This window comes from Coffea eugenioides, chromosome 10 (genome assembly GCF_003713205.1).
Source record: "Coffea eugenioides isolate CCC68of chromosome 10, Ceug_1.0, whole genome shotgun sequence".
NCBI lineage: Eukaryota > Viridiplantae > Streptophyta > Magnoliopsida > Gentianales > Rubiaceae > Coffea > Coffea eugenioides.
Window position 1 is genome coordinate 27,199,587 of NC_040044.1, and position 26,115 is coordinate 27,225,701.

A 26,115-nucleotide genomic window follows, 5' to 3' on the forward strand; every position below is an offset into this window, starting at 1 on the left:
GAGGCGAACCAAAGGGTTTAGCGGATCGCCTGCCTAGCTCGCGCCAGAACTCGATTCCAAAAATGATAAAATAAATTTCACCCTAAAAGAAAGTTCTATATACACTATTACATCTTTCAAAAGTTATATAAACTATTACATCAAGCCATACATACCACTGGTACTAGAAAGTAAATTCTAGAAAAGTTACTAACTATAACCACCACAACAAATATATACATCTTACTAGTCAACTTATAACAAGTACTAAGGCAAAATCAATTTCTGTAAACCAAAAGTCTATGCACCTTCCCAAGCTAAGAAAAACAAATGGAATAGGGGTAAGCTATATGCTTAGTGAATAATCAGGGGTAAAATATAAAATCAGATCCAAATAAACATGTAAACCAAGATATTGCACATCAATAGACAGAAATGTAATATCACAATGGTAGGATACGAGTGGCTTCAAAGTCAGTTCATTTCTCCGAGTTTGAATGCCTGTTGACACTCCGTCAACCAAAATACTCATGGTCCGTAGACTCCACTTATTTTTTCCGTTCACCTTATCAACCCCCGCTGGCCAGTCAACATCACACAGCAGCTCGAGCGAAACAAAATCACTTAGCTTTAATCAAATCTTTAACAAAGAACGAAATTCCAAGGTTAGCATGGAACTAACTTCGACCAAATCCTGGCTGGTTCGAACAGTCCGTCTATCCTTGGAATCAGGCTGGAACCAAGCCCTGAGATATCCAATCTCTCAATAGATGATATCTCTCAACAAAGCACATAACAAAGTACTCACTCCAACAGCACACAGCACACAGCACAAGGGGTTCAACTTAAATCATGTAATCACCCTAACAACACATAGCAGAAGGGTGATACTCAACACAAGGCATGTATTCTCACATATTAAATTAAGAACAAAGGATGGGCTTAGGTCGAGTGAGATAAATTACACCTTCGTCTAGGTACCCATTTAACATATACAAGGTACTTTGACAATATATCATATAAACCAACCCAATTACTCACTCAAAATAGTTAGCACGCAAATCAAGACACTTTATACTGGTCCACCGACTTCGTCCGGTTCGTCACTACCTGTGACAAAAGATTATACTCAACTATCAGTTAATCGACCATCACAAATGGAAATAAGGACTAAAACAATCAAAGCGGCGAAAACGGCAAAGAAGTGAATGCGCGTGTGTGCGGAAATGAAAATGGTATAAAAACGGGTTACATGGTTTTGACCATAACTAGAGTTGTGGTTATCGGATCAAGGTGTACTGATAGCGTCTCGAAGCTAAGACAAAGGGTTACAATGTTCATGAAGATAACTCAACCTAGTTTTTAGTGGATCTAGGTCAGATTACAAAACCAAAACTCCAAAGGCTGGTTTATACCTCTAGTGAAAATTTGGGCGGCATGCCCCCTTGTGTTTACCTATTTTTCAGCCATTTATGGCTTCATTATTTTCCTCAAATTAGCCTCAATGTCACACATAGGCAATGTTACCACAATAGCCCTTCAACTAGGCTCAAAATATTTTTGTGAACGAATTTCCCTTTTTCTCTTTTTTATGATTTTTCTTTCTTTTCCTCTTTTTCTTCTTTTTTTTTCTTTTAAGAAAGCATTGAATTTAAACTACAAACGACTAAATCATATTTTTCTTGAATGCTTTTTTTCCTTTTCTCCAAATTCTATGATAAAACTTAAAAATAAAAATAAAACTGGAAACTAAAAACTAAAAATGAACTCGACAAATAAAAAAACTAAAAATGAAATTACACCAAAAATTTGGTGTCTACAGTAGTAACTGATTCTGCAAAGGTAGAAAGCATGGTATCCTGGCCACGACCTGATTCTGTCAAAGCATTAAGGGGTTTTCTTGGGTTGACCGGGTATTATCGAAGGTTTGTTAAGGGCTATGGGTTGATAGCTAAACCTTTGACTGATTTGTTAAAGAAAGATTCCTTTGAGTGGAGTATCGAAGCTGAGAATGCTTTCTGCCAGTTGAAACGTGCCATGAGTTCTACCCCTGTATTAGCATTACCGGACTTTACTAAACCTTTCATCCTAGAGACTGATGCCAGCCAAAAAGCTCTAGGAGCTGTGTTGATGCAACAAGGAAGACCAATAGCATATATGAGTCAGGTACTAGCAAATAAAAATCTTGGGATGTCAATATATGAGAAGGAGTTACTGTCCCTAATTGTTGCAGTGACCAAGTGGAGGCATTATTTGATGGGAGCACATTTTATCATTAAGACGGACCATGAAAGTCTCAAATATCTGCTAGACCAAAGAATCACTACTCCCTTACAACAGAAATGGCTCTCTAAACTGACGGGAATGGATTATGAGATTCAGTACAGGAGGGGAAGGGACAATATTGTTGCTGATGCCTTGTCAAGAAGGGGTGAAAATGAGCAAATTGAATCGAATGCAATATCAGTAGTAAGGCATGCATGGCTCCAGGAAGTTACTCAGAGCTACAATAGAGATGCTAAAGCTAAGGAACTATTGCTAAATCTGTCCACTAATGGAGTCTCTTCGACAGATTATACTTATGAGCATGGTATCATCAAGTTCAAGGGTAGAATTTTTGTGGGGAATGCTACTGATCTGAGGAGAAAGTTGATGGAATGCATGCATGATTCTCCAGTTGGTGGTCATTCCAGTAATAGTGGCACGTATCATAGAATGAAGCTGTATTTTTACTGGCCAGGAATGAAAAGAGATGTGGAACAAATGGTGCAGGCCTGTGATACTTGTAAAAAGAGTAAAGCAGAGTCAGGAAAATATCCGGGACTACTACAACCCTTACTAATACCTGAACAAGCGTGGCAGCATATTTCCCTAGATTTTATAGAAGGACTTCCCAAATCTAAGGGGCATGATACCATTCTGGTGGTCATTGACAGATTCACCAAATATGGACATTTCATATTCCTTACTAGCAATTACACAGCTCAAGATGTAGCTCAGCTGTTCTTTGATCATGTTTACAGACTACATGGCCTACCTCTTAGCATAGTCTCAGATAGAGACAAGGTTTTTACCAGTGCTTTTTGGACTTATTCTCAAAAGTGGGTACCGAGTTATGCTTATCATCTGCTTACCATCCACAATCTGATGGACAGACAGAAAGATTGAATAGGTGCTTAGAGACCTATCTAAGATGCATGACCTTCCAGCAGCCCACCAAATGGAGACAATGGTTGACTGCAGCTGAGTGGTGGTATAACACCAATTACCACTCAGCTTTACAGATGACTCCTTTCATGGCTCTTTATGGTTATCCTCCCCCTCAAATTAGCTTGTTGCCATCTACAGAAAACCCCTCAATTGCTGCAAACTGGGTGAAGGGAAGACAAGATTAGGATAGACTGTTAAAGGAAAATCTGGAGGTAGCTCAGAATAGGATGAAGCAGAATGCAGATAAGCATAGGGTGGAGAGAAGTTTTGAAGTAGGAGATGAGGTGTACTTGAAGCTTCAACCATACAGACAAAGCTCTATAGCACTTAGAAGAAATCTGAAGCTTTCATCCAAATACTATGGGCCTTTTAAAATTTTACAGAAGATTGGATCGGCAGCTTACAAACTGGAGTTACCAGCAGATGCTCTCATTCATCCGGTATTCCATGTGTCTATGTTGGAAAGGACTGCTAAGGGTGTATCCGTGAGTGGTAGTTTGCCTCAAGTTACGGATGATGGCACTGTGAAGGTGGCCCCTCAAGCCATCTTGGATAGAAGAATGATAAAGAGGGGAAATTCTGCAGTCACTCAAGTACTGGTGCATTGGGTGAACATGTCTCCTGCAGAAGCAACGTGGGAAGATTGGACGGTGCTCAAGGGACAATTCCCAGATTTTAATCCTAGGGACTAGGATTCTTAAGGGGGGGGCAATGTTACGCCTTGTTTAATAAATCCATTAGTGCTATGTTTTGGCGGTATTCTCATATCATAGCCATGTGCTAGAGATAGTTGGAGAAGTTACAGCTCAACCGACTAGAGTAGCAAGTAGTTATTCTGTTAGAGGAAGTGACTAGAAGCTGGATAAATAAGCTACTCCTGTGTACTACGGATTCATTCTGGAAGATGAAATCAATAAGCCTTTCTCATTCTCCCTAATTTCTGACTTTTCTCTCTTCCCTAAACCCCACCTCAATTCTTTTCTTCATTCTGGAATCGGGTCATAACATAACATTCGGACATGTATGACTTAGAAAATTCAATTCAAGTACATCATATTCCTATTGAATGTTGACTTATGTAACACTGTAAAGTATCTCAATAGAACTTAATAACCTTGGGTTAGGTCTCCTCTCAAGAGGAAGAATAGCGATCAATTATTTAGCTGGTATAATATTGATATAATAGTATTAAATATACTGAATGACTGACATAATATAAATCAAAGACAAAAGATTTTTTTGCCTAAACAAATAAAAAAAATCCCCAGGAAAGCATTTGAGACCATCCACTTTGAGTAGGTGGAACTCTCACCATTACAATATAAGGATACATTGATTTCTACATACCTTATGCTATTCAAGTGGGTACAAGTTAGCAAGCAATTAATTCAATTTGCACCCAATTCCTCTATTTAGATTTGACCCTAAACCATTAATTGCAACTATTGAGTACCAAATATTATTACTTTTCTACGTCACATTGCTCAAATCGTTCAAGTGTCAATAAAGTTTGATATCCACTTTTGAATGAATAGACTTCACGCCGTTAAAAATGGGTAGATTATTTTGTTAAAAAGATGCAAGCTATAGGGTACTTTCATAAAAAATTTATCTAATAAAATAAAATTTTAATTAATTTAAAAAATATGCCAAATATTAATAGTACAAAACAATATAGTGCTAAAACTATTAAATTAGAGAATAAATTTCAAATAAATCATATGTTCTAATCAACCGTTATTAGATCACAATATATTTCAGCTGTTAAAGAGATTCTATTCCTATTCCATTCCTAGCTGTTCACTGCAAAGTTGAATTCAATTCAAAGGCCCAAATCTGACTTCAGATCATACATGCGCCTATTAGAGACCCATGTTTGACAATAGACGGTGGCGTCAAAATAAAAAACCAAGATTCTGATTCCTTGCCACGTCCCCACCTTATTATATTCCTTCTTATTTTAATTGCTCCATTGTAGCACGTCACTTCTCTACACCCTCAAAAATATATATTAAAAAAAAATCTTATTACATAAATCTCTCTCTCTGTCTCTCTCTCACAAAAACCGAATCGCCCTTGTCTTGCCTCCAGAAAACGCGACTCTTTCGAAAGCGAAGTAGTGTGAAAAAAAAAAGGGATCCAAAAGAAACAACGAAATTGTATTTTACTCCCCAAAAAAACCCTAACCCTAGCCGCGACACCCTTAATCTGCACGGGCACGCTAAATTTCTGACTCTCTTTGGGACGAAACTCGGACAGGGTATATAGCTAGGAGTGGGATTGAACGATAATTTGATAATTGAGTCGGAATTTTGGAGTTTTTTTGGGAGAATTTTGGAGGAGGTGGATTAGGATAGGGGTTAGGGTTAGGGTTTGCAAGGAGGTTAGGAGAAGGAGGAAGGGGAAGAGGAGGAGGACGAGGAGGGTGATGGAATGCTGCAAGCGTGGTGTTGGAAGTGGTTGGTGGAGGCAATGACTGGAGGAGGCGGCGGAGGTGGAGCAGGAGGAGGAGGAGGGGGAGGAGGGCAGCGGAGGAGGAAGTTGAATATGGGCAACGAAGGGAAACCTTGTCCTGTTTCAGTTAAGGCACCTATCTCGGTTGAAATTACGGATAAGCCCTTGAGCCCTGAGGAACTTGGGGCACCCTTGACACCGCCACTGAGGAACTCCTTTTCGTCAATGGATTTCTTCAGCCAGGCTCGCAAAGCGCTTTGCCTGCGGGGCCCTTTTGACGGGGACGATGTTGGTTCTACTCAGACTCCTTCTATCAGTGCTAGTGCTAGTGCTAGTGTGGCTTCCACTACTTTCCTGCCAAGTGCGTTGGCGCAGTTGTTGTCAAAGCATTCTGATAGTAGGAAGAGGCATAAGCGGTCGCATTCAGGCACGGAGCATAAAGCGCGGCCTGAAAAGGCTCGTGGTACAAATATTTGGGTGGAAACGGAGGAGTACTTTCGTGATTTGGCCGTGGAGGATATAGATAAGCTCTGTGAGGTCTCGTCTCTGGGTTTGTCAAATAGTGATAAGTGCTTTTCCATACCTGCATTGGACAATGAGGGGAATGTTTGCAATTTGTGCAGCATAGGTGATATGTACAATGTAGAGATTGCCAGCGTCCAAAGTAGTGGGGGTTCTGATGGACGGCTTCCTATAAGGGATGAAGATTGTGACATTAAAGAAACTGGAAGGGAGGAGGATGGTGGAATTAAGAACAAAAATGAGCTGCAGCTTATGGATGTGGACATTGTAGGAGAAGGAAATGAAGCAGGTAAGGCAGAGGAAGAAGATGAAGAAGTAGGAGGAGGAGGAGGAGGAGAAGAAGAAGAAGAAGAAGGAGGAGGAGAAGGAGGAGGAGAGAAAAGTAAGAAGGATAATGGTTTTAAGTTTGATACCGGTTCAAATGGTTTGGAATGGTTATTAGGTTCTAGAAGTAAGATCTATTTGACTTCAGAGCGGCCTTCGAAGAAACGGAAGCTCTTGGGTGGGGATTCAGGGTTGGAGAAAGTTCTTGTTTGTCATCCTGTGGAAGGTTTTTCTTCTTTGTGTCACTACTGTAGTAAAGGTGACATGGGTGACCAGCTGAACCGGTTGATCATTTGCAGCTCTTGTGGTGTTGCTGTTCATCAAAGATGCTATGGGATGCAGGATGATGTGGATGGGACTTGGTTGTGTTCTTGGTGTAAACAGAAGAAAGATGGTCAGAGTGGTGACAGACCATGCTTGCTTTGTCCCAAGCAGGGTGGTGCACTGAAGCATGCTCAAAAGACAGAAAATCAGGGTCTGCAGGTGGAATATGCTCATTTGTTTTGTTGCCAGTGGATGCCTGAGGTTTATGTGGAGAATATTAGGACGATGGAGCCGATAATGAATATTGATGGTATAAATGATACTCAGAGAAAGCTAGTTTGTTATCTTTGCAAGGTGAAGTTTGGTGCCTGTGTACGTTGCAGCTATGGTATGTATTGTTGCTTGCTTATAGTACATTCTATTGATTATTCTCTTTATTGGATGGTACAACAAACTGAAGGTTATATATATATATATATATATATATATATATATATATATTTTTTTTCTGAGTGCTAAGGGATGCCGTGTAAGTTGAACTAATACGAATGTACCAGATTGCGAGGACAGTTTGATTATAAGTGCTTGCTTATATGTACTTCCTACACTGTGGAGCTCTGGGTTATATGGTCTGATAAAATGGTGAAAACCCTTTTATATATATATAGATATCTTGGCTAGTGCTCAATTTGTCTTTTTATTGCACGTTTGGCTTGAAATATATCATGCAAATGGAGTGTAGTTTTTTTTTTTGGGTAGTTACAGTGACTCAAGTAGATTGTTTTCTTGATGATTATTACCTGTAGATCATTTTCTTGATGATTACTCCCAGATGATTATTCCCTTGTTCATCTTGGATTGATGGATGTTAAATGGTTGATTAACTGCTTGTCTGGTGATGTTGCTCTTGTTTGTGGTTGTCACAAAGTATTTTTTAGCACCATCTTTGTTCTGTTTTTCTTTTTTTTTTGGGGGGGGGGGGGTTGGAGAGGGTTATACATGCATGTATATTGGTCTGTATGCCATCTTCTTTATCACCAAGGATCTTTAAATGTTACATAACCTTTTGTCCCAAAAGTATAATTCTATTGAATTTGTACCTGCTAGCTCTTCTGAGAAAAAGGAAGAAGGGCGCTTTTCTCCCTGAGGATCCTGCAATTGCTCAGCAAATTTAGTTGATAAAATCATATTTTCCTCTTTCAGCTAGAGTACTCTTTTGTCCCCAATTTTTTATTGAGCTTTTATAGACTGTTTTGAGAGCTATAAGGTTTATAGACAGCCATTCAGTTATCGACGATTTAGATGCTGTGTTGTCAAGAGTGTGAAATAGAGATTTCATAACTTTCTAGGAAATTGTTGCAATCAGTGTACCTGAGAATAGCATATTGTTGTTAGTTGGTTTATTATCCAAAAAGAAAGAGAAGCAATACAAGCGTGCATTTTAAGTTTGATAACAAGTAAGCTGAAGGTTGAGTTAGCTGTAATTAACACAGGAGGAAGATCTCTAGGAGCTTTTTTCCTTGATTAACTAAATTAAATTGATTCCTCTTGTGAATGTGGTATACAAAATTGATTATGGACAATTTTTGTGCTGTAGTCTTGCTATATGTCAAATGCTGAAATTTCTTGTGTGATTTTCTTTTTCTCATCATTCATGTGGAAGGAAGAGAACAAATGTTGATAAAGGGCTGGGTTTTCATTATAAATTGTTTCATGTATTCATATTGTCCCTTGTGAATTTCAGTTTTGCCTTTCCTTTCTTGGAGTCCATTGAGCTATTGATGTACAAGTGATGTACTGTATGTGGACCTTTGATATCTGTGAGGATCCTGGTCTTTTTCACTTGCTAGATTAATTAATGGTATGAGGAACTTACATGCAAAAGGTAGTCGAATTTGTCAAAAGCAAAATATTCAAAACAGTGTAGAGATTCAAAATTCAAAAATTTTTGTTTTCTATTATTGTGTTGTTCAGTGAGTGCATATTTTGATGTGTCATTTCTTGATTTTCTCTTCTTTTCTTCTTATATGCTTGTTTAATTGTTGTTAACAACCATTATTTTTAACAGATTTTGATGTTCTTTTTTGTTTTGGACTTGAAAAAGAATTTGATGGTAGGGTAATTTAACTTTTGAGAACTTATTAGTATATAACCACTACCAAATGGCATTCCTGATCAATGTTACTATATAAAGTATGATATTGAAGTTGTTATTAATTTCTGTCCAAATTAAAAAAAAAATGCTTGGATCATTCTTGTTGGTGCATGAGCAACTTGTGTCGAAAACTGCCTTATGTTCAGTATATTCCACGGAAGTGTCTGTTCCTTGCTTCCATAAGGCCCCAAAGATGCAAGCTTGGGCTAATTTAAGGTTTCCTATATGTATATTTTTTAAATACGACTTCTGATATATTTGTTGATACGAAATAAGCTGGGTATATTTTCATAGGAGATCATTTTTGTACTGGATTGATGTTAGGCCACAAGATAAATAAGTTGCACATGTTTAAGTTGCTATTACAGTGAAAGGTCCTAAAGATTCTTTTTTCCTTGACGATATGCTTGATATTTTTTTTTATTTTTGGCATAAAATAAAGGCTTCTAAGAAGGAAAAAAAGGATAAGGGCTTCTATAGCACACGCATGGTTGTAATTGCACAAGACAGGTGGTGGGTGGTTTTAACTTTTTCAACTATTATGATGTTCCAAACAAATATTCTTTGCAGAATTAGTATTTTGGCATGTGATTGCGGCAGTATCTCTCTGATATTTTAGAACTCTGCTATCTATTCAGTAAATTGCACTTTTTTGCCCCCGTTTGCATCACAAAATAACACATGTAATAGAAAGAATAACATCAAATCCCCAATGTCTCAATGTGCTCACAAAAATCATTTTGGCTGAAAAGAGCAAGTTATTATCATTTTGTTAAAGGTTAATTAAGACAGATGACAGCTTGAATTAGTTCGATATGGTGCAACTGAAAAAATAGTCAGGTTGTATTCTGTGGATAAACTAATCCAGTAAGTTAGGTGAATGTGAGAATCTTATATTGAGCTATTGCCTTATAATGCATGTCCTGTATTAGAAGTTGTTTTAACCTTAAAAATGTTTTGCGAGCTTATGATCTCATGCTGTATGGAAGTGAGGTAAATAACACCCCCTGTGGTTTTTATTATCTGAAACTAGTGACCAATATGAAGCACAGCAAAGTGCACAAATCTAACCAATGCTCAGAAGTGCAAAAGAGAAACCTTTTAATTCTTTTCCTTCCCTTTTTCCCACTCTGATTTTCTTAAAGCCATTGTTTTTTTCTTTTCCTTATCATTTATTAGTAAATAGTCTAATTAGTTTGCGACTTTTAAGGGATTAGAAGTCTATATTACTTGATAATAACTATGGTAAATCCTTAATGTTTCTCGACTTAATTGATGAGGATGAGTAGTATTTTAATTTTGATGCATTTTTGAATGCTTTGGCTGCTTGGAACCTTCAAAGTTGGGTATATTGGTTGTTCACTTTCTTGTAGATATGCATTTGTTTTTTGTTATGGAATTGTAGTTTGTACTTTTAATCTTTGATGCATTTGTTTGCACTTTTTTTTTTTGCTAGAAATGTTTATTATTGTGCTTCTTTTGTACTTTAAATGTTTAAATTTGCAAAAGTGTAAGCTGTGAGTGAATATACATACAATTACACTTACACTTATACAGCATAGCAGCACTTGCAGGCCTACCTCAATCTGGTGCACTATGTGTCTTATTACCATGGCTGCTGTAATTTATCTAGTTAGGGAGGTTTACCTATGCCTCAAAGGCACTTTCTCTATGTGCAGAGGAAATCAAACACCATAGTAGTTTTAAAGAAGGCTTAGCAATCCCAAGCTATAATCTGAAGACTTGAGATATTTGATCTGTGCAGTCTATGAAGCAGATTGCCCCCCCCCCCCCCCCCCCAAAGCCCAAACAAAAGAAAAGGTGCTATAGTTATCTGATTTTGTTATTGCATACTGGGGTAAATTTCATTCTTTAGGGGTAGTAGGTAAAGCAGTGAGAGCTGGTAGTCTTGTTGTTCTGTTCTGCACAGATTGTCTCTCTATGATATGGGCCAAGTATTCTAATTGTAGTTTATGATTCACAGTTCTGAAAGAATTGTGATGATGCTGGATGACTTAGAGGTAGATAGTTTCTCAATAGAGGCAACAGAAAAGTAGCATATCAGGGTCTAGTAGGACTATGATGTGTAAAAGAGTTATGAAATATTGTTGGTATCACGTGTGATGGTTGGTAGGAATTGTTTTTATATGTAGGAAGAAAGAATGTTGGCAGAGTGACATCAGGCTTTCCTGAGTATGTTGGCTAGTAAGAATTGCTTTCTGCACTGTGATTTGAGCATTTAACATCTACAACTTGAGAATGCGAGTTAATGGTATATCAGCCAAGGTCTTCAAAACTATATGGTGTTGAATGGACTGATGAGAACAGAATTGAGAACAGTGGGAAATCTATATTAAGTATTAAGATGAGAAAAGCATAGCTTTTTTTGGGGGCAGGGGGTTGCTAACTTTCTCAAAGGAATGAAACATCAAGCTCTAATGAACTCAAATATGGGCAAAGGAACCTCGTGAAATGAAATAAGAAGTGATAATTTGAATGATATACTAAATACTTATTCTATGGCATTCACTGTTGTAGTTTATAAATGTAGTCGTTCATTCTTCTCTAACATGACACATCAAAACTACGTTTTGGGTACAATTATATAAGATATATTTAAAATTAAACCAAACTTTCGCAGTTTATAAACAGTCATTCATTCGTCTCTAACCTGACACATCAAAATTAAGTTTTGAGCACAATTAGTCATGATATGGCTAGAATTAAATTAAAATTCTGTGAGTTTTCTTCACTGCACGACCTCAAAAAAAAAAAAAAAGAGCCAGTAGGAATGGTTACTAAATGGAGTAGAATGTAATATAATACACAATGCTGACAAACTGGAGAAATGTACTTTCACACTGAAGTACACGAGGAGGCTTCTTATGACAATTAGAAAACTTGATCCAGATTATTTTACTCATGACCTTTTCTTTAATCTTCTGGAAGCCATAGTTTTTCCCTATTAATGCCCACTGCATCATTTGAATGTGGGATTATGGACTAGTTGACAACTTCTTGCCTCTAATGTAAACTTGCTACTGAATAGCTTGTAGTAGAGGCTGGTTTGACTTGGTTTTTCTTTGGTGGGGGACCCATTCTGCTGGGGTGAGTTGTTCCTTTAGGAGGCAAGATGTTGGCTTGAGGGCCATTGTATATTATAGAGTTATATCTTCATCGAGCTCTGTTCATGTATCATTTTGTTGACTCACTTCAGTTATAGGTGCGGCTTCCAACTGGAACTTTGTTTATTTAGTTTGGGTTTTCAACTTTCATGTTTGTTTACTTGGTGCTGTTGCAAAATTCTCTTGATTTGTACATCCTATTTGACTTACATTTGGGCATCGATCCTTTGACTTGGCTCTCCCCTTCTGTGTATGCCTGTGTTTGATTGTGCTTTGCTGTTGGAAGTTTCACCTCTGACATGTTTATTGAATTGCATCCAAATTTTATTGACTGTTCTCAATTGTGTTTAATAGGAGCTTGTAGAACTTCTTTCCATCCTTTATGTGCTAGAGAGGCAAAGCACAGAATGGAGATTTGGGGAAGACGTGGATGTGATGAAGTATGTTTATTCTTTCATCTATTTAAATTAAAAGGGGGGGGGGGGGTATTTTCATATTTCTGTCAGGTCTGATCATGTTCATCTGTTGATGGTGTAAATTTGATTTGAAGTGATTTTTACTCTTTTTTTGTGCCATTGACTTTCTTTCAGGTTGAGTTGCGAGCATTTTGTTCAAAACATTCAGAAGTTGATAATGGCACCAGTGGTCAGTGCACAGGAGACATGTTGGTGCCTGTTGGTCCTGATTCAAAGAATCAGGCTGTGAAGCCATCAGCTGACAGAATTCACAAATTTGGCAGAAGGAATGGGGATAAGGTTGCTGTCAATATCGAAATAGATGATTTGAGTGTGAATGCGGATAAGATGAACAATGGTGTGTTACATGTGGATGGATTGTCAGATAACAGGTCAAATTCTGAAGTTCAGTCAGAATTGGTTGATTTGCAGCAGCATTTTAATAATGGTACATCAGGAGTGGAAGCCACCGATGATGATGATGTATCTGAAACTATGAATCTCAACATGATGGTGAGGAAGGTACTGAGTATTGTTCATCATTTGAAGTCTTTATGTGGAGGTTTTTATTTTTTCTGCAGACATGTAATTATTATTTGCTTGTTTCTTTTTTCAGTTAATTGATCAAGGGAAAGTTGATATGAAAGATTTGGCTGAAGAATTTGGGGTATCTCCTGATTCATTGGCCCCAGTCCTCAAGGTAAACTTTAATTCTCTTGGGACTTGTTATCTTGCAAATTTTTTCCTGGGGTTAGTTCACTTTATGAGCTGGGTACTATCAGAGCTGAATAAAGCCTTGCTTTGTTGTCACCTTTGTGTGGTTTATCTCTTATTCTATGAGCAGAGTAAATTGGTACTGTTTTTGAGCAATCTCCTTATATTTCAACTAGTTTTCAGTTTTAGTTACTTTTTTACCTGATGGTTTGTTTGTACAGGAAAATCTGGCAGTCCCCGGCTTGAATGGTAAAATAGTTACGTGGCTTAAGCATCATGGTAATGTTGGCAGCTTACACAAAACAGTGAAAGTTAAGATCAAATCCAGTACATCATCAATGGATGAAGATCACATGAGTGTTCCTGTCGATTCAAATGCTGTAACAGTGTCTAGAACCGAAATACCGAATGTTGACCGAATCAAGTGCATACCACCTCGAAGGAGAACTAAAAGCGACATCAGGATTTTGAACAATGATAAAGTTATGTGCACATCGCGAGAAATGATTGGTGATGATATGGTCTTGGATGAGATGGGATGTGGTTTGCCCAATGGGGATGGCTGTCCAAGTAAGGGGTCTTCTGCTGGCTCTGAGAAGGTGATTACATCAATACTTGCTTGTCTTTGGCTTGGACAATCAGTGAACTTTGTCTTTTGTTGAGTTCATTAGATGTATTTGGCTTGTTAGTGAGACTTTCTTTAGAGCTGTTAATGATAGAAAAGATCACTAAGAGTCATTCAGTTCCTATAAAATTTTAGCTTTAAAGTTTCTGTAGTTCAGATAAATATTCGTTTTATCTGGGGTGCCAATACCCGATGACTGATGATAGCATTTTTTTTTTGCTTTGGCCCTCAGTCAAATGATAACTTAAGCTACCAAAGGGCACGAGATGTTCATTATCCAGGGCACATTAGCCTGACTTACTACTACTAATCTAATCCAAGTCTTGTTACCTGATGTATTTGGGGTATGCATCCCATAATGTTCTATTATGCACTTGTATCGTGCTTCCTGCCTTTGCTAGTTTTATTTCAATTTGGAAATTTTGTTTGGAAGTTGTTTATATTGTTTGTTTTCATTCTTATATCTGTTTTTCACAATATTAGTTATTGCTTGTTAGTGTACGTCTGTGTTGTTAATTTTCCCACTTCTTGATAATGTTATAGTTCTGTTTAATGAGCATCCATGTTCTTGATGTTAAAGAATTGAGCACTTTGATATGGTTTGAGTTGATATCTGATGATAACAAGTGTCCTGTACTTCTTCTGGTCCTTTTCTGGAACTGAAGTTCTGCTACTGCTTTTGTACAATGTCTTTGAAGTTCTGCTATTGATTTCGTACAATGTTTAAATAATTTATATTTTCTTTTAGCAGAATATCAATGAGGGATTGGAATGTGAGGATATTTCTGCAACAATTCTCCCTGAAGACGAAGGTGTGATTGTAATCTATCATCTAGCTGCTGCATGTAGTTAATAGTTATAGTCTAATCCAAGTTGTGGGATGTAAATTTTGCATGAAGTCTTCTGGTTTGAAAGATTCTGTTGCTCTTGTTACTTCAAAATTGCTACACCTTGTCATTATCTATGTTCGTTGAACCTTGAAACTCTTCTTCTTGAGAAGCAAATATGCGATGCACGTCTCACTTAGGCCTGAGAAAAGCATATTCTGTTACAGTGCTCAGTCTAGAGTGAAACTCTGTAAAATCAGGTAGATTTTGATATTTTCCCAGCCTAATCTTGTGTCTGATACTTTATTCTTAGTTTGTCCATTCTTTCTTGAAAGGAATGGTTGTTTTCTTGGCAATCCAATTTCTGGGGCCCCTGAAGAAGGGGTGGGGATGAGGGTCGATTGAGGATTTAGCTGCTGTCACTGTAGGAGGTTTTCCTTTTTGTTCACCTGTTGAACTTAGTCTCTTCTTCTGAATTGTGGTTCCTCTGTAGTCATACCCCTTGTTTGAGATGTGCTTTCATTTAAATTCATAATGTGGAAAAACAATCTGGTTGAGCATGATTATATTGTTCACTGCAAATTACGAGGTTCTGCAATTATCATGAAGTGGATGTTTAGCAACCCTTTCGGTTTTAATGTGTTCTGTAGAATGTGCATAGAGATGCCTAACATGTCCCTTTTTATGTTCCTGTTGTCAAACACTTTTTTTTTTGGGGCAAAAGGGGGGGGGGGGTTGGGGTGCTAGTGGAGGGAAATGGTGAGAGTAGTATAGCGAGACAGCCCTGAGAATTCTTAATTCACTTATCATTTTGTTTATCAAATCCAGATGTTTTGCTGTGTTTGAGTCATAGCACCAAAAGTCCCAACTAATTTTCAAATTTTCAAACCGTGTTTTCCTTGCTCATACTTTTTTATTTTGTTTGACAGGTGAGCCATCAGATGCTGTAGCCATTGGCATGTACCAGAATGGTCCATCAAAGGTGGATGCTGCATCTGAACATAATACTGCTGCAAAGTATGATAAAAAGAATGCAAAATCATTAGTTGCTTTAGATTGTGTTCCTAATCTAATGTAAGTTCTACTCCTATAATTGCATGTAGTTCCTATAATAGTGGCCAATTTTGCTTAAGAGGCCTTTATACTTCTGGAGTTTTGTTGACGTTTCGTTTGCCAAAAATGTCTTGCTGCATGGAGCCCTTCCAAACTTTTTCTTTGTTTTTGTGCTTTGGCAGAAATTCTGAATCTTACACTCACCCACTTATACAGCATAAGCTAATTGCGATGAATAATAGAGTTGATTATGGAGGTAATTTTGCTGCCTATTTTTAACTTTTACCTCAAAAAAAGGTGGGGATTTACTAGCATTCTTAAGCAGGTTCAAGAGAGAGAGAATTTTCGCAGTTTGGAGCATCTTCAAGTTCAGGCATTTGCTGCCATCGACATGGTCAACAAGCAGCTCCTACTGATTGGATGACTAAACTTAGCGTGGGAAATCGTGAACAATTGGTAAAGGCAAGGAAAATGGGTGTGCTGGAATTGTCTCCATCCGATGAAGTTGAAGGAGAACTCATCTTTTTTCAGCAGAGGCTATTGTCCTGTGCTATTAGTAGAAAGCATTTTATTGGTGAGTACGGCTTCTATTTTAGTTATTTGCTTTTCCTTCATTTGTCATTTTATTTTTAGGTTATCTTGGGCTGTAAAGTTTTCTTTTTTGGTTGGGTATTGATGAAGATCTTAGCTGGTGATTCTAATGTCAGTATTTGTTTTGCTTTCTTCTTGTTGATATCTAATTCCATTATTTGTTGGTTTTGTCTCTGCAGATGATTTAATTTCTAAGGTTGCAAAGAATCTTCAAGAAGAAATTGATGCTGCTAGGAAAAAGAAATGGGATGCCGTTTTGCTTAGCCAGTATCTTTATGATCTTAGAGAAGCAAAAAAGCAAGGAAGAAAGGAGCGACGGCACAAAGAAGCTCAGGCTGTCTTGGCTGCTGCAACAGCTGCAGCTGCGGCTTCGTCTAGGATTTCATCATTGAGGAAGGATGCCATTGAAGAATCGGCACATGCAGAGGTTTGTTCTGCACATAATAGGGTTAAGTAATGATTTTTATTAATTACTTTCTTGCCTCGCTTGTTTTTGTTCCTTGTCATTTCTCTATTTATATGTATTCCTAATCTGCTTCTTGGACAATCCTTTTCATTTTTATTTTTTATTTTTTTCTTTCCTTTCATTTCTTCCTCCTTTGTGCAGGATCTGTCAAAGGGTAACTTTTCTAATGGACGGCCAGGGATCTACTCGCAGCAAAATCCTCGAGTCAAGGAAACAATTTCAAGATCAGCTGCTGCACGTCTCTCATCTGAAAAGAACTCTGATCCTTTCTCTTTGGCATCAGATTTTGCCGTTGAACACCCCAGAACTTGTGAAATTTGTGGTAGATGTGAGACAATTTTGAATCCAATCTTAGTCTGTTCAAGTTGCAAGGTGAATTTCTTTGAAAAATGTCTTATGGACCTTTGTATATGTGTGCAAGTTGTAAAGTTCCCACACATTCCTCATTTTCTTTGCTAACAGGTTGCAGTTCATTTGGATTGTTATCGAGGTGTTAAAAGTTCTACTGGTCCGTGGTATTGTGAATTATGTGAAGATCTATTGTCTTCTAGAGGCTCTGGATTGCCAACTGCGAGTGCCTGGGAGAAACCCTATTTTGTGGCTGAATGCGGTTTATGTGGTGGAACTGCTGGTGCTTTTAGAAGGTCAACCAATGGTCAATGGATCCATGCTTTTTGTGCTGAAGTAAAATTTTCTTATCTCTTATAACTGGACATTACGTTGGTTGTTAATATTCACTGCTATGGATATATGTTTTACTTCTCTTGATGTTTGTAGTGGGTATTAGAATCAACATTCAGAAGAGGACAAGTCAATCCAGTTGACGGCATGGTGTGTACATTTGTCTACTATTTTTAATGTTATAATGTTTAAAAGTGCATGTTTATTAGCTGGTTAAGTACAAGACATTTGTAGTGTTATTGATTGATTTCCATGCTACCATTGCCAGGAGAGTCTCTCCAAGGGAGGTGAAGTATGTGTTATTTGCTCTAGGAAGCAAGGTGTCTGCATTAAGGTGGGCTGATATGTTTCATCATGATTTTCTGCTTATCCTTTGAATCTGTTTATTCTAACTATTCAGTGATTATCTGCAGTGTAATTATGGCAACTGTCAGAGCACATTTCATGCCTCTTGTGCTCGAAGCACTGGCTTCTATATGAATAGTAAGACTATTGGTGGAAAGCTACAGCACAAGGCTTATTGTGCAAAGCATAGCCAGGAACAAAAAGCAAAGGTTGAACAAATTTGGGTTAGAGAGCATCAATGCTCTATAATCTTTTTGTTTTGTTAGTTTTGAATTTGGCTTTATGTCTTCTTGCAGGCTGACACACAAAAACATGGCATGGAGGAGTTCAAGAGTCTTAAGCAAGTCAGGGTAATTGATAGACAAGTTTTTTGTGTGTATCATGAATGGTCATAATTGCAAGCTTCTTAGCATAACTAAATATATCCTTGGCTGAAGATCATTTATGGATGTATACAGTAATTATACCTCGTACACAGGGAAAAAGATTAAGCTGTATGTAGTTGGTGAATTGAAATGTTAAGAGATCTTGAGCCTTTTTCTTTCAATTTACATATCATTTTCAAAGTTGCATATTGTTGCATATCATCTGGTGAGTATAATCTTCATTTTGAAGTACTTAATAATTTAGTATCATAGAGATGGTCTTACCAAGGACCAAAGGGCTTGTAAGTGTTCTTGCTCACAAGTGTATGCTTGTACTTTTAATGGGTTATTTAATCTTGACATTTAGATAAATTGATCTCAATTTATGTTTTCCATGAACTTTTCAAATGTTTCAATGAGTGGTGGTCTAAACTTTTACACTTTCTGATTCTTGTACAGGTGGAACTGGAGAGATTACGTCTTCTTTGTGAGCGAATCATAAAGCGAGAGAAACTGAAAGTAAGCACCTAGTAGTTTTCTCCTCCTAACATTGGAAGTGCACTTTCTTTATGCATCATGTCCTTTTGAGATAAAAAAATTATAACAGCACTTCTTCTGTCTTGTAATCATGGTTCAATAAAAAATTAGCTCCTGCTCCTCATTCATCCTCCTTGGTCTTTTTGTTTTCATTTTTTAATTTTTGTTTTGCTTATATTTTGATGTTATAGTATCAATATGCAGTTCCTTGGATATGTACTCCATTTTCCACTCAATGTTACATCTATCTTTTTTGTGTAAAACAAAGACACAAGATTGTAGTTTTGGTGAGTATTGGAAGTGGGAAATTTCCTCTGTTGTTAATCTTCTCCTAGATAAGTATGCTGTGTTGGAGAAGAATGTGCAGATTTTACTTGTGCGGGTTTTGATGGAGACTCTCTGTCCATGGGAACCAGCTGAGAGGACGTGGTTGGTGGAGGGAAATACGTGCTGAAGTTGTTTCTTTGCTTTTCCCTCTTTCCTTTCTTTGCTTAATATCATCGGTGAGGCTGGAGTAGTTTTTGCACGAGCTTCTCCCTAATTTGAGCCTTTTTAGTTTACTGTGTTTTATGCTATGCTATCTCGCCATCGTTCTCCATCTTTCTAGGTTTCCTGGAGCCTGGATGTGGTTGTTGGAAGTGCATCCTCATTCTACAGTACAAAATTGTTGGAAGGGTTTAGATATCTATACTATAATAAAAAGGACAGCACCTTTTTATATGGGATGATACTTTTGAATTGTAGTTTCAATTTGTTCATACCTATTCTTATGGCGATTTGCTATAACTGTCTCTTTTGTGGGAAAAGCACGTACACATAAAACCCTAAATTTACCTCTAAAATGTAATATTAGTATTAATGATTTAATTTGTACGAATAACTGAAATTTGATTCTATTGCACTCACATAGAGTGTGCCTTTGGTGACTTATTTTTATAAGGAAGCTTTTTGTGGTCTCAGCCTTCCTATTTTCCCGCTTTTTTGTTTTTGTTTTTCTTTTATGTGGATTCCACAGTATGATGCTCACACTGTCTCTCAGACAGACAGACACACACACACAGAGATGCTGGCCTGGTGGTTGTTCCCTTTAGTTGGGGCGGGGGGGGTGCGGGTGGTTTGCTGCAGATGTTAACAATGCACATATTTGCCTTGCTCAAGACCCTAACATCCTAATGATCGTTATTTGTCTCATTCTTTAGATGATTTTTCTGTCTTTGCAGCGTGAATTGGTTGTTTGTTCTCAAGACATTATTGCTTCAAATAGAGAGAGTGCTGTTTTGTCTGCTCTCACTCGCCATCCTGCATACCATCCTGATGTTAGTTCAGAATCAGCTACAACCTCCACTCGAGGTTATACAGATGGCAACAGATCAGGCAGTGATACAATTCAGAGATCCGATGATGTAACAGTAGACAGTACCATTGCTGGTAAAAGGCATATCAAGTTTCCAGTTTCTATGGAAAACGATCAAAAGACTGATGATAGTTCTGTTTCCCAACACTTTGTCTCGCAAAAACCCGTTGATCGGGTGTCTTTTTCTGGGAAACAAGTACCTCATAGACCTGGTGTTGCATTGAGGATTCTTTCTGAGGATGCTGAAAAGCGGTCTAGATACAGAAAGGTAAAACTTCTGTTCCATGTGGTTGACTTTCTTGCTGGCTTTAGTGTTGTAATTTCCAACATTAGCATTTAAAAGTTGTCTTGAGACTGAGATGTTGACTTGTAGTGAAAATTTACAGCATCCTGAAACTTTTGAAAAGGAGCTAGTGATGACGTCAGATCAAGCATCTATGAAGAATCAGCTGTTGCCTAAAGGATTTGTTTATGTTCCTATTCGATGTCTTTCAAAAGAGAAAGAGACACTTCCAGATGCATGTGCGCAAGAACCATTGGAACATGATGGTTAGGACAATATAATGAAAATTTTGAATACCCTGATTTAGCCACATCCATCTTGGATGTAGTCTTTTGCAAGCTGATTTTACCAGAAGGATGATGGCTTATTAGATGCCCTGATGTGGCCGAAGTGGGTACATTATTGCTGCCAGTCGGTCCTGCTAAGCAAGCTTGGATCGTTGTAAAATCATTCACTGCCCAGACGGGGATGGTGGGTTTCTTCCCATTCCTTGTGTCAAGTGCTTAAATTGGTTGGGTTGTTTGTGTGTTTCTTGGCAGAAGGGATTGAAGAAGCTGGAGCTTGTAATTGTTTGTAATGCCTACTCATGGGCTTTGTAAAGTTTGTGTACATATTCTTACCATGTAAACAGTCAAAGCAATGGTGCAACCTCAAGTTAATTAGTGGATTAATTTATTTGTCAAAATGATGGTGTCACACATTTTATTGTTTTTAACTGCAGGTCCACTATCCTTTTAAGAAGAGGCTTAGTCCTTGTGATTGTTCTTGATGGTTGACGTCCTGCTTTACATTTATCTTGGATTTTAGGCTGTGGTAGCTTTAATGGCTGGCATTTAAGTGGGGCTCAGTTTATTTATTTATTTTGTAGATCTCTCTCTCTCTCGCAATAAGAGGGGATCTTCATGGAATATTATTTAAGTTGTTTGAATGCTGACCGTCAAGTGTAAGAGATTTCAAAGCTTTTCTCTTTTCGTAGTGAAAGTGACACGTGTGAGGACGGAACCATCAGTTGCACCTGATCCTGAAGGAGAAATACAAGGATGGGAAATGTAAGTTTTCTTTTTTATGTTAAGTGGTAACGGTCGTCAATTCTTATTTCATTGCTTTAGGATTTTATCTTTTAGTCAGATGGTGGATAAAATTCTAGAACTGTTACTTTTGGTTTGTAGATATTAGAAGATGAAATTTGTTTTTATGTGCACTTTCAATTTGGTCACATTTTTAAGCGTAAATTGGACTCTGAAGGGAATCTCTCCAAGGCCATTCAATTTGTTGTAATTTTTGAACCCTGGCCCTTCCAAGTGGAAAAGCCTGTCTCTCTATTTTTTATGGTCTTATTTCTGTGTTTCATGGTAGTGGTTGATTTGTTTTTAACTCATACCTGTGTTTGGAGCACATGGTCAAAATGATGTTACGGATGTGGTTAGCATGCAGTTGTGCTTTCATTTCGCTCCATCTTGCTATGCTGGTGTTTGCACAAGTAGCTTAATGTATGAAGCGATTGGTTTAATTGACACCATCATATCTAATCCTTCTTGATTTGGAGATTGTAGATTTTGGTAACTCTTTGAAAATTGTTATTTCCATGATCAAGTTAATTTCATATTCTCTACTGGTTCAGTGTTTGGTTGCTTAACTATCTTCTTAGTCACAGGGAAGTACTGAATGATGGGATTTGTCTTCCAGCTATTTAAGAACTCGAATAGGAGGGGCCTGTTTAGAAAGGTCTACTTGTCAAATCTGCAAGAACTGGAACTCCTGAAATGTCCAGATGTACGAGGTTAACTCAAGTTGCAGCTGATGCAGGATTCTCCGTTCTTTGGTAGTTTAGTAGTAAAACTTGCAATTTACGCTGCTTTTAAAGTTCCCATAGAATAATTTTAAGGGTTGAGCAAGTGAACTTGGGTAGTGGTATGTTTTTCTCAATTCCCTAATATTGGATCCAGGTATGCATTACCATCGTTTAATGATGTAATTTCATTGGTTGCTCAAAACTTTATTCCTTCGAGCTTCCCTGTGCAACCAATGTGAGTATGATCTGCCCTCGAATGATTATTGTGACCCGTCCTATCTTTTCTTGGATATAGGAGTTAATGAATACCCAGATGACAAGGGGGGAGGAGTGCAGCTGGCACACAGCCCGTGGTATTTTATGGTTTAAGGATAGACTTGGGGTTCTTGGCCTTGAAAAGCAAATAGAATCAGCATTAATAAAAACTTTCAGGCAGATGATGATGTATATCATTTTTCTTAGACAAACAAAGTGGATGGCTTCTGTGGAAAGGAAAAATAACATCCTTGAAATTTGATTTCTGTGCTTGCTTGAAAAAGAACATTCAGTGAAATTGTTGCAATTATCATTAGCTGATAGAGACATTAGGCAGTTAAATGTAAGATCCTTGGTTCGACTATTAATAAAAAAAAAACGACAGAAATTTAGTTCAATTTTGGCCAAAAACCTTTTCCTCCTGTTTCCATGACGTGTATCTTTTTTTGGGTCAAAATTAAAATTTGAATTTATGAAAGTAGTGTTTCACTTCTAGGATTGAACCTTCTCGTCAGCATTTAACTTTATTAATAGCCTTTCACTCGTGATTTCTCCTCTCTTGACTGAATGACACGGATATATTTGTTCTTAATCCCATATGTGCTTCTGGCCTCTCAAGACAAGCTTTATTAACCACCCCCCCCCCCCACAACCCTGCAAAACCCACCACCCACCCTTCCCCGACCCCCTTTTGTTTCTTGTACTTGACAAAAAATTAATTGAAACTAAAATTGCTCCTTGTATTCGAGCTCTTTATCTTATTGAATGGCGTGTAGTTTCTTGTAGTTATGATTGTTAAAATGAAATGAATATGGAAAATAGGGAAACCCTTTGTTCACGTGGATGTTTGTAAATTAATGAGGGATTCCTGAATTTGGAAAGAATCCTAAGTTCTCCAATAATGTAAATGAGCTAGAGGAGAACTTGTATTGTGCTCTCTTTTGTGCCGATTAACACTCGTGCTTTCACTTGTGAGGCCAATTAAGCATTTTTGGGTATGTAAGTGGTGTTCAGGGAAAGTTAGTTTTGAGTGGGGGAAACAATTGAATGGTGTGTAGTTTCTTGTAGTTATGAATGTTAAAATGAAATGAATATGGAAAATAGGGGAACCATTTGTTCATGTAGATGTTTCTTAACTCATGTGGGATTTCTGAATCTGGAAAGGGTCCAAACTTCAACAATGTAAATGAGCTAGCGGAGAACTTGTATTGTGCTTCCTTTTGTGCCGATTGACACTCGTGCTTTCACTTTTGAGGCCGGTTAAGTATTCTTTTGGTATGTAACCGGTGTTCAAGAAAAGTTAATTTTGAGTAGGGGAAAAATATTGTTCTGTAATTGTATGCCGGTTAATTCGTGTACTATTAACAGGAGCAGTAAAGAGTCTTTTGCATATGGATCATTTAATAGCTACAAACAACATGCTAAGAGCTTAACATCCATGTTTATTAGTGGCTTAGTAATTCTAATTAATAAAAGCAGATTTTAACAAGATAATTGGCTAGTGATATTGTCAGAGCATTTATTTTCCAACCATAGCAATTTTTATCAAAATGTCAAAATTACCATTAAGAAGTCAAACACTAAAATTCGACAGAAACCTATCCTGAAACTATGATTTTTCTCTTCTTTTAATAATTTAGGAGAGCACTCAAACTTTAAAAGTTCAGCGATGGACAAAATTTTATTACTCAAAACCAACTATGTATGAACTCTTTCTACTTTTTCCTATAATATTTTATTGTAGAAAGGATTATCAAGCATTGAATCAGATTAAAATCATAGACAAATTAAGGCCAAGAACCATGTGCTGTGTCCCTCTCAATATATCCTCAATCTCCACAGATCCAAATTCACCATCATAAAATACCCAGAAAGATAAAACATTACTATCTTCACACACACACACATATATATTCAATGTCGTCATTCTCCAGCCACCAACAATCAGGATCTTCCAATGCCAAATGATGCACCAGTCCTTTGATCTAGCGTGCTGCCATAATTTCTGCCCTCTTATCAGTGGCCGTGATAATCATCTGGGTTTGGACAAAGAAAATTTGCAAGATTTATTTCAGATTTTGTTTTGCTTGCATCATACACACAATTTCCAATCACCTTTTTATCTCACATACATCACATCACAAAAAGTACTACAGTAACTGGATCAAATAAATCATCCAAATAAATTCTTATCCAAACAAACTGTGTATTCATTGGCTACATCGCTATCCGACCTATGGTCTCAAATGACTGTTACGAGCGCTCGACTGATTCAACTATGATTAGGCCATGATCATAACTATTAAGATCAAGCCGAAATTCAATTCCATTTCATGATAACCTCCATAAGTCCTCTCCAAACCAACATTGCTTACGCAAAATATTTTTGTTAAAATGAAATCTGAATGACGTTGTGATAAATAAAATCTGAAGTACCCAAAATCTTTTTAGACCTATAAATGTATACAAAGAGAGTTTCATTAAAGACCATTTCCATATCGACATTGTGGATTCAGTTCTAAGAAACTGGCTAAGAGTTGCACCATATTTGATCAGAAAATTCCCAAAGATCAGTAAGAAGAATCTGGTTAAAAATATCGAAATGGAACGAACACCTCAGAAGATTCTTTCCGCATCCACCATGGCTTTAGAACCTTGTGTTTTTGGGGGCAAGAATATTGAATCTCCACAATTGGATAAAGATGCTGACATTGAGACACTTAAGAATAAGGTTAAACAATTGAGGAAGCAGTTACACAAGTCCAAGAGAGGTGAATGCCAGCTGACATACAATACAACTGAGGAGGCCTAAATCTCCGTAGTGCTAGAGCAAGCTTTGGGGCTAGAGGTGCACGAAGGCAAGCATACAGAGGGGACAGAGAGTTTCACCATGACTTTGAAAGATCTACTGGGTTGTCTTGGGCGGATGAGGATAACCAACACCATCAGGGAACTACATCAAAACAGATATCTTTGACACTGAATACCTTGCCTGCTATGGCATCTGATGCAGATGTAGCAGCTAAGGCTTGTGACAATCCACTAAGTCGGGACAAAGGTAACGGTGCAATTGTGGAGCAGGGTGCCCACCAAGTGTTTGATGGTTATCCAACAACTGGAAAATCAACACGATAGTCAACTAATCAGCTTGAAAGAGTAGATTTCTCTTAGGCTAAGACTTCTACTCTTGGAACGAATATTAGACAGTGGGCAAACTTATTCAAGTTTGGACCAAATATGCTAAAACAGAAAATGGAGCTGCAATATTTTCAACTGGAATGTAACGAAGGAGAGGTCCTAGTAAACCCTCTAAAAACCATCTTTGAAGAGGTTGATGCACGCTGGAAGGAATGCTTAGTGGGATACTTTATTGATGAAACTCTCCCCTATAGGGTTGTCAATTCTATTTCCCATAGGATTTGGGATAAATTGGGTCTTATAGAGGTGTTAGCCATTGGAAATGGGTTCTTCTTATTCAGGTTTTAAAGTAAAGAAAAATGTATGTAGGTGATGGAGATGGGACCTTAGTTTTTTGCTGAAAGACCATGGATTCTTCAAAAATGGCACTCCAAATTGAAATTGACAAAGGAGAAACATGAAAAGATTCCTGTTTGGGTAAAATTCTATAACATACCAATGCAAATGTGGTTTGCTCAAGGTTTTAGTTATGTTGCCAGTGCAATAGGTAGGCCATTGCATTTTGATTCCATTACTGAAAACTTCAAGAGGGCTTGCCTTT

General features: G+C 37.6%; 1 protein-coding gene across 3 annotated transcripts; it reads left to right on the top strand.

Annotated features, from left to right (window-relative positions):
• The first annotated feature begins 5,726 nt into the window (after nt 1–5,726).
• On the top strand, nt 5,727–21,098 carry LOC113748914. 3 transcript variants are annotated; one of them, XM_027292510.1, is made up of 19 exons: nt 5,727–7,141; nt 12,388–12,473; nt 12,624–13,010; nt 13,105–13,188; nt 13,424–13,801; nt 14,579–14,639; nt 15,584–15,728; nt 15,890–15,963; nt 16,033–16,281; nt 16,478–16,725; nt 16,906–17,136; nt 17,227–17,448; nt 17,542–17,595; nt 17,714–17,779; nt 17,859–17,999; nt 18,087–18,140; nt 18,615–18,674; nt 19,913–20,314; nt 20,433–21,098. In XM_027292510.1, exons 1-19 carry the CDS (start codon nt 5,737–5,739, stop codon nt 20,598–20,600), a joined length of 4,515 nt encoding a protein of 1,504 aa, XP_027148311.1. In that variant the 5' UTR covers nt 5,727–5,736; the 3' UTR covers nt 20,601–21,098. The 3 variants fall into 3 exon arrangements, with proteins under 3 accessions (XP_027148311.1, XP_027148313.1, XP_027148314.1); XM_027292512.1 differs by having other exon boundaries at nt 12,624–13,001; XM_027292513.1 differs by having other exon boundaries at nt 20,420–20,526.
• Nucleotides 21,099–26,115: the final 5,017 nt, after the last annotated feature.

Coding starts and splice junctions, on each gene's coding strand:
- LOC113748914 (XM_027292510.1), top strand. CDS start 5,737: ATGGGCAACGAAGGGAAACCTTGTCCTGTTTCAGTTAAGGCACCTATC. Junction 16,726..16,905: donor AAGAATCGGCACATGCAGAG/GTTTGTTCTGCA, acceptor TCCTTTGTGCAG/GATCTGTCAAAGGGTAACTT. Junction 17,449..17,541: donor TCCATGCTTTTTGTGCTGAA/GTAAAATTTTCT, acceptor TGATGTTTGTAG/TGGGTATTAGAATCAACATT.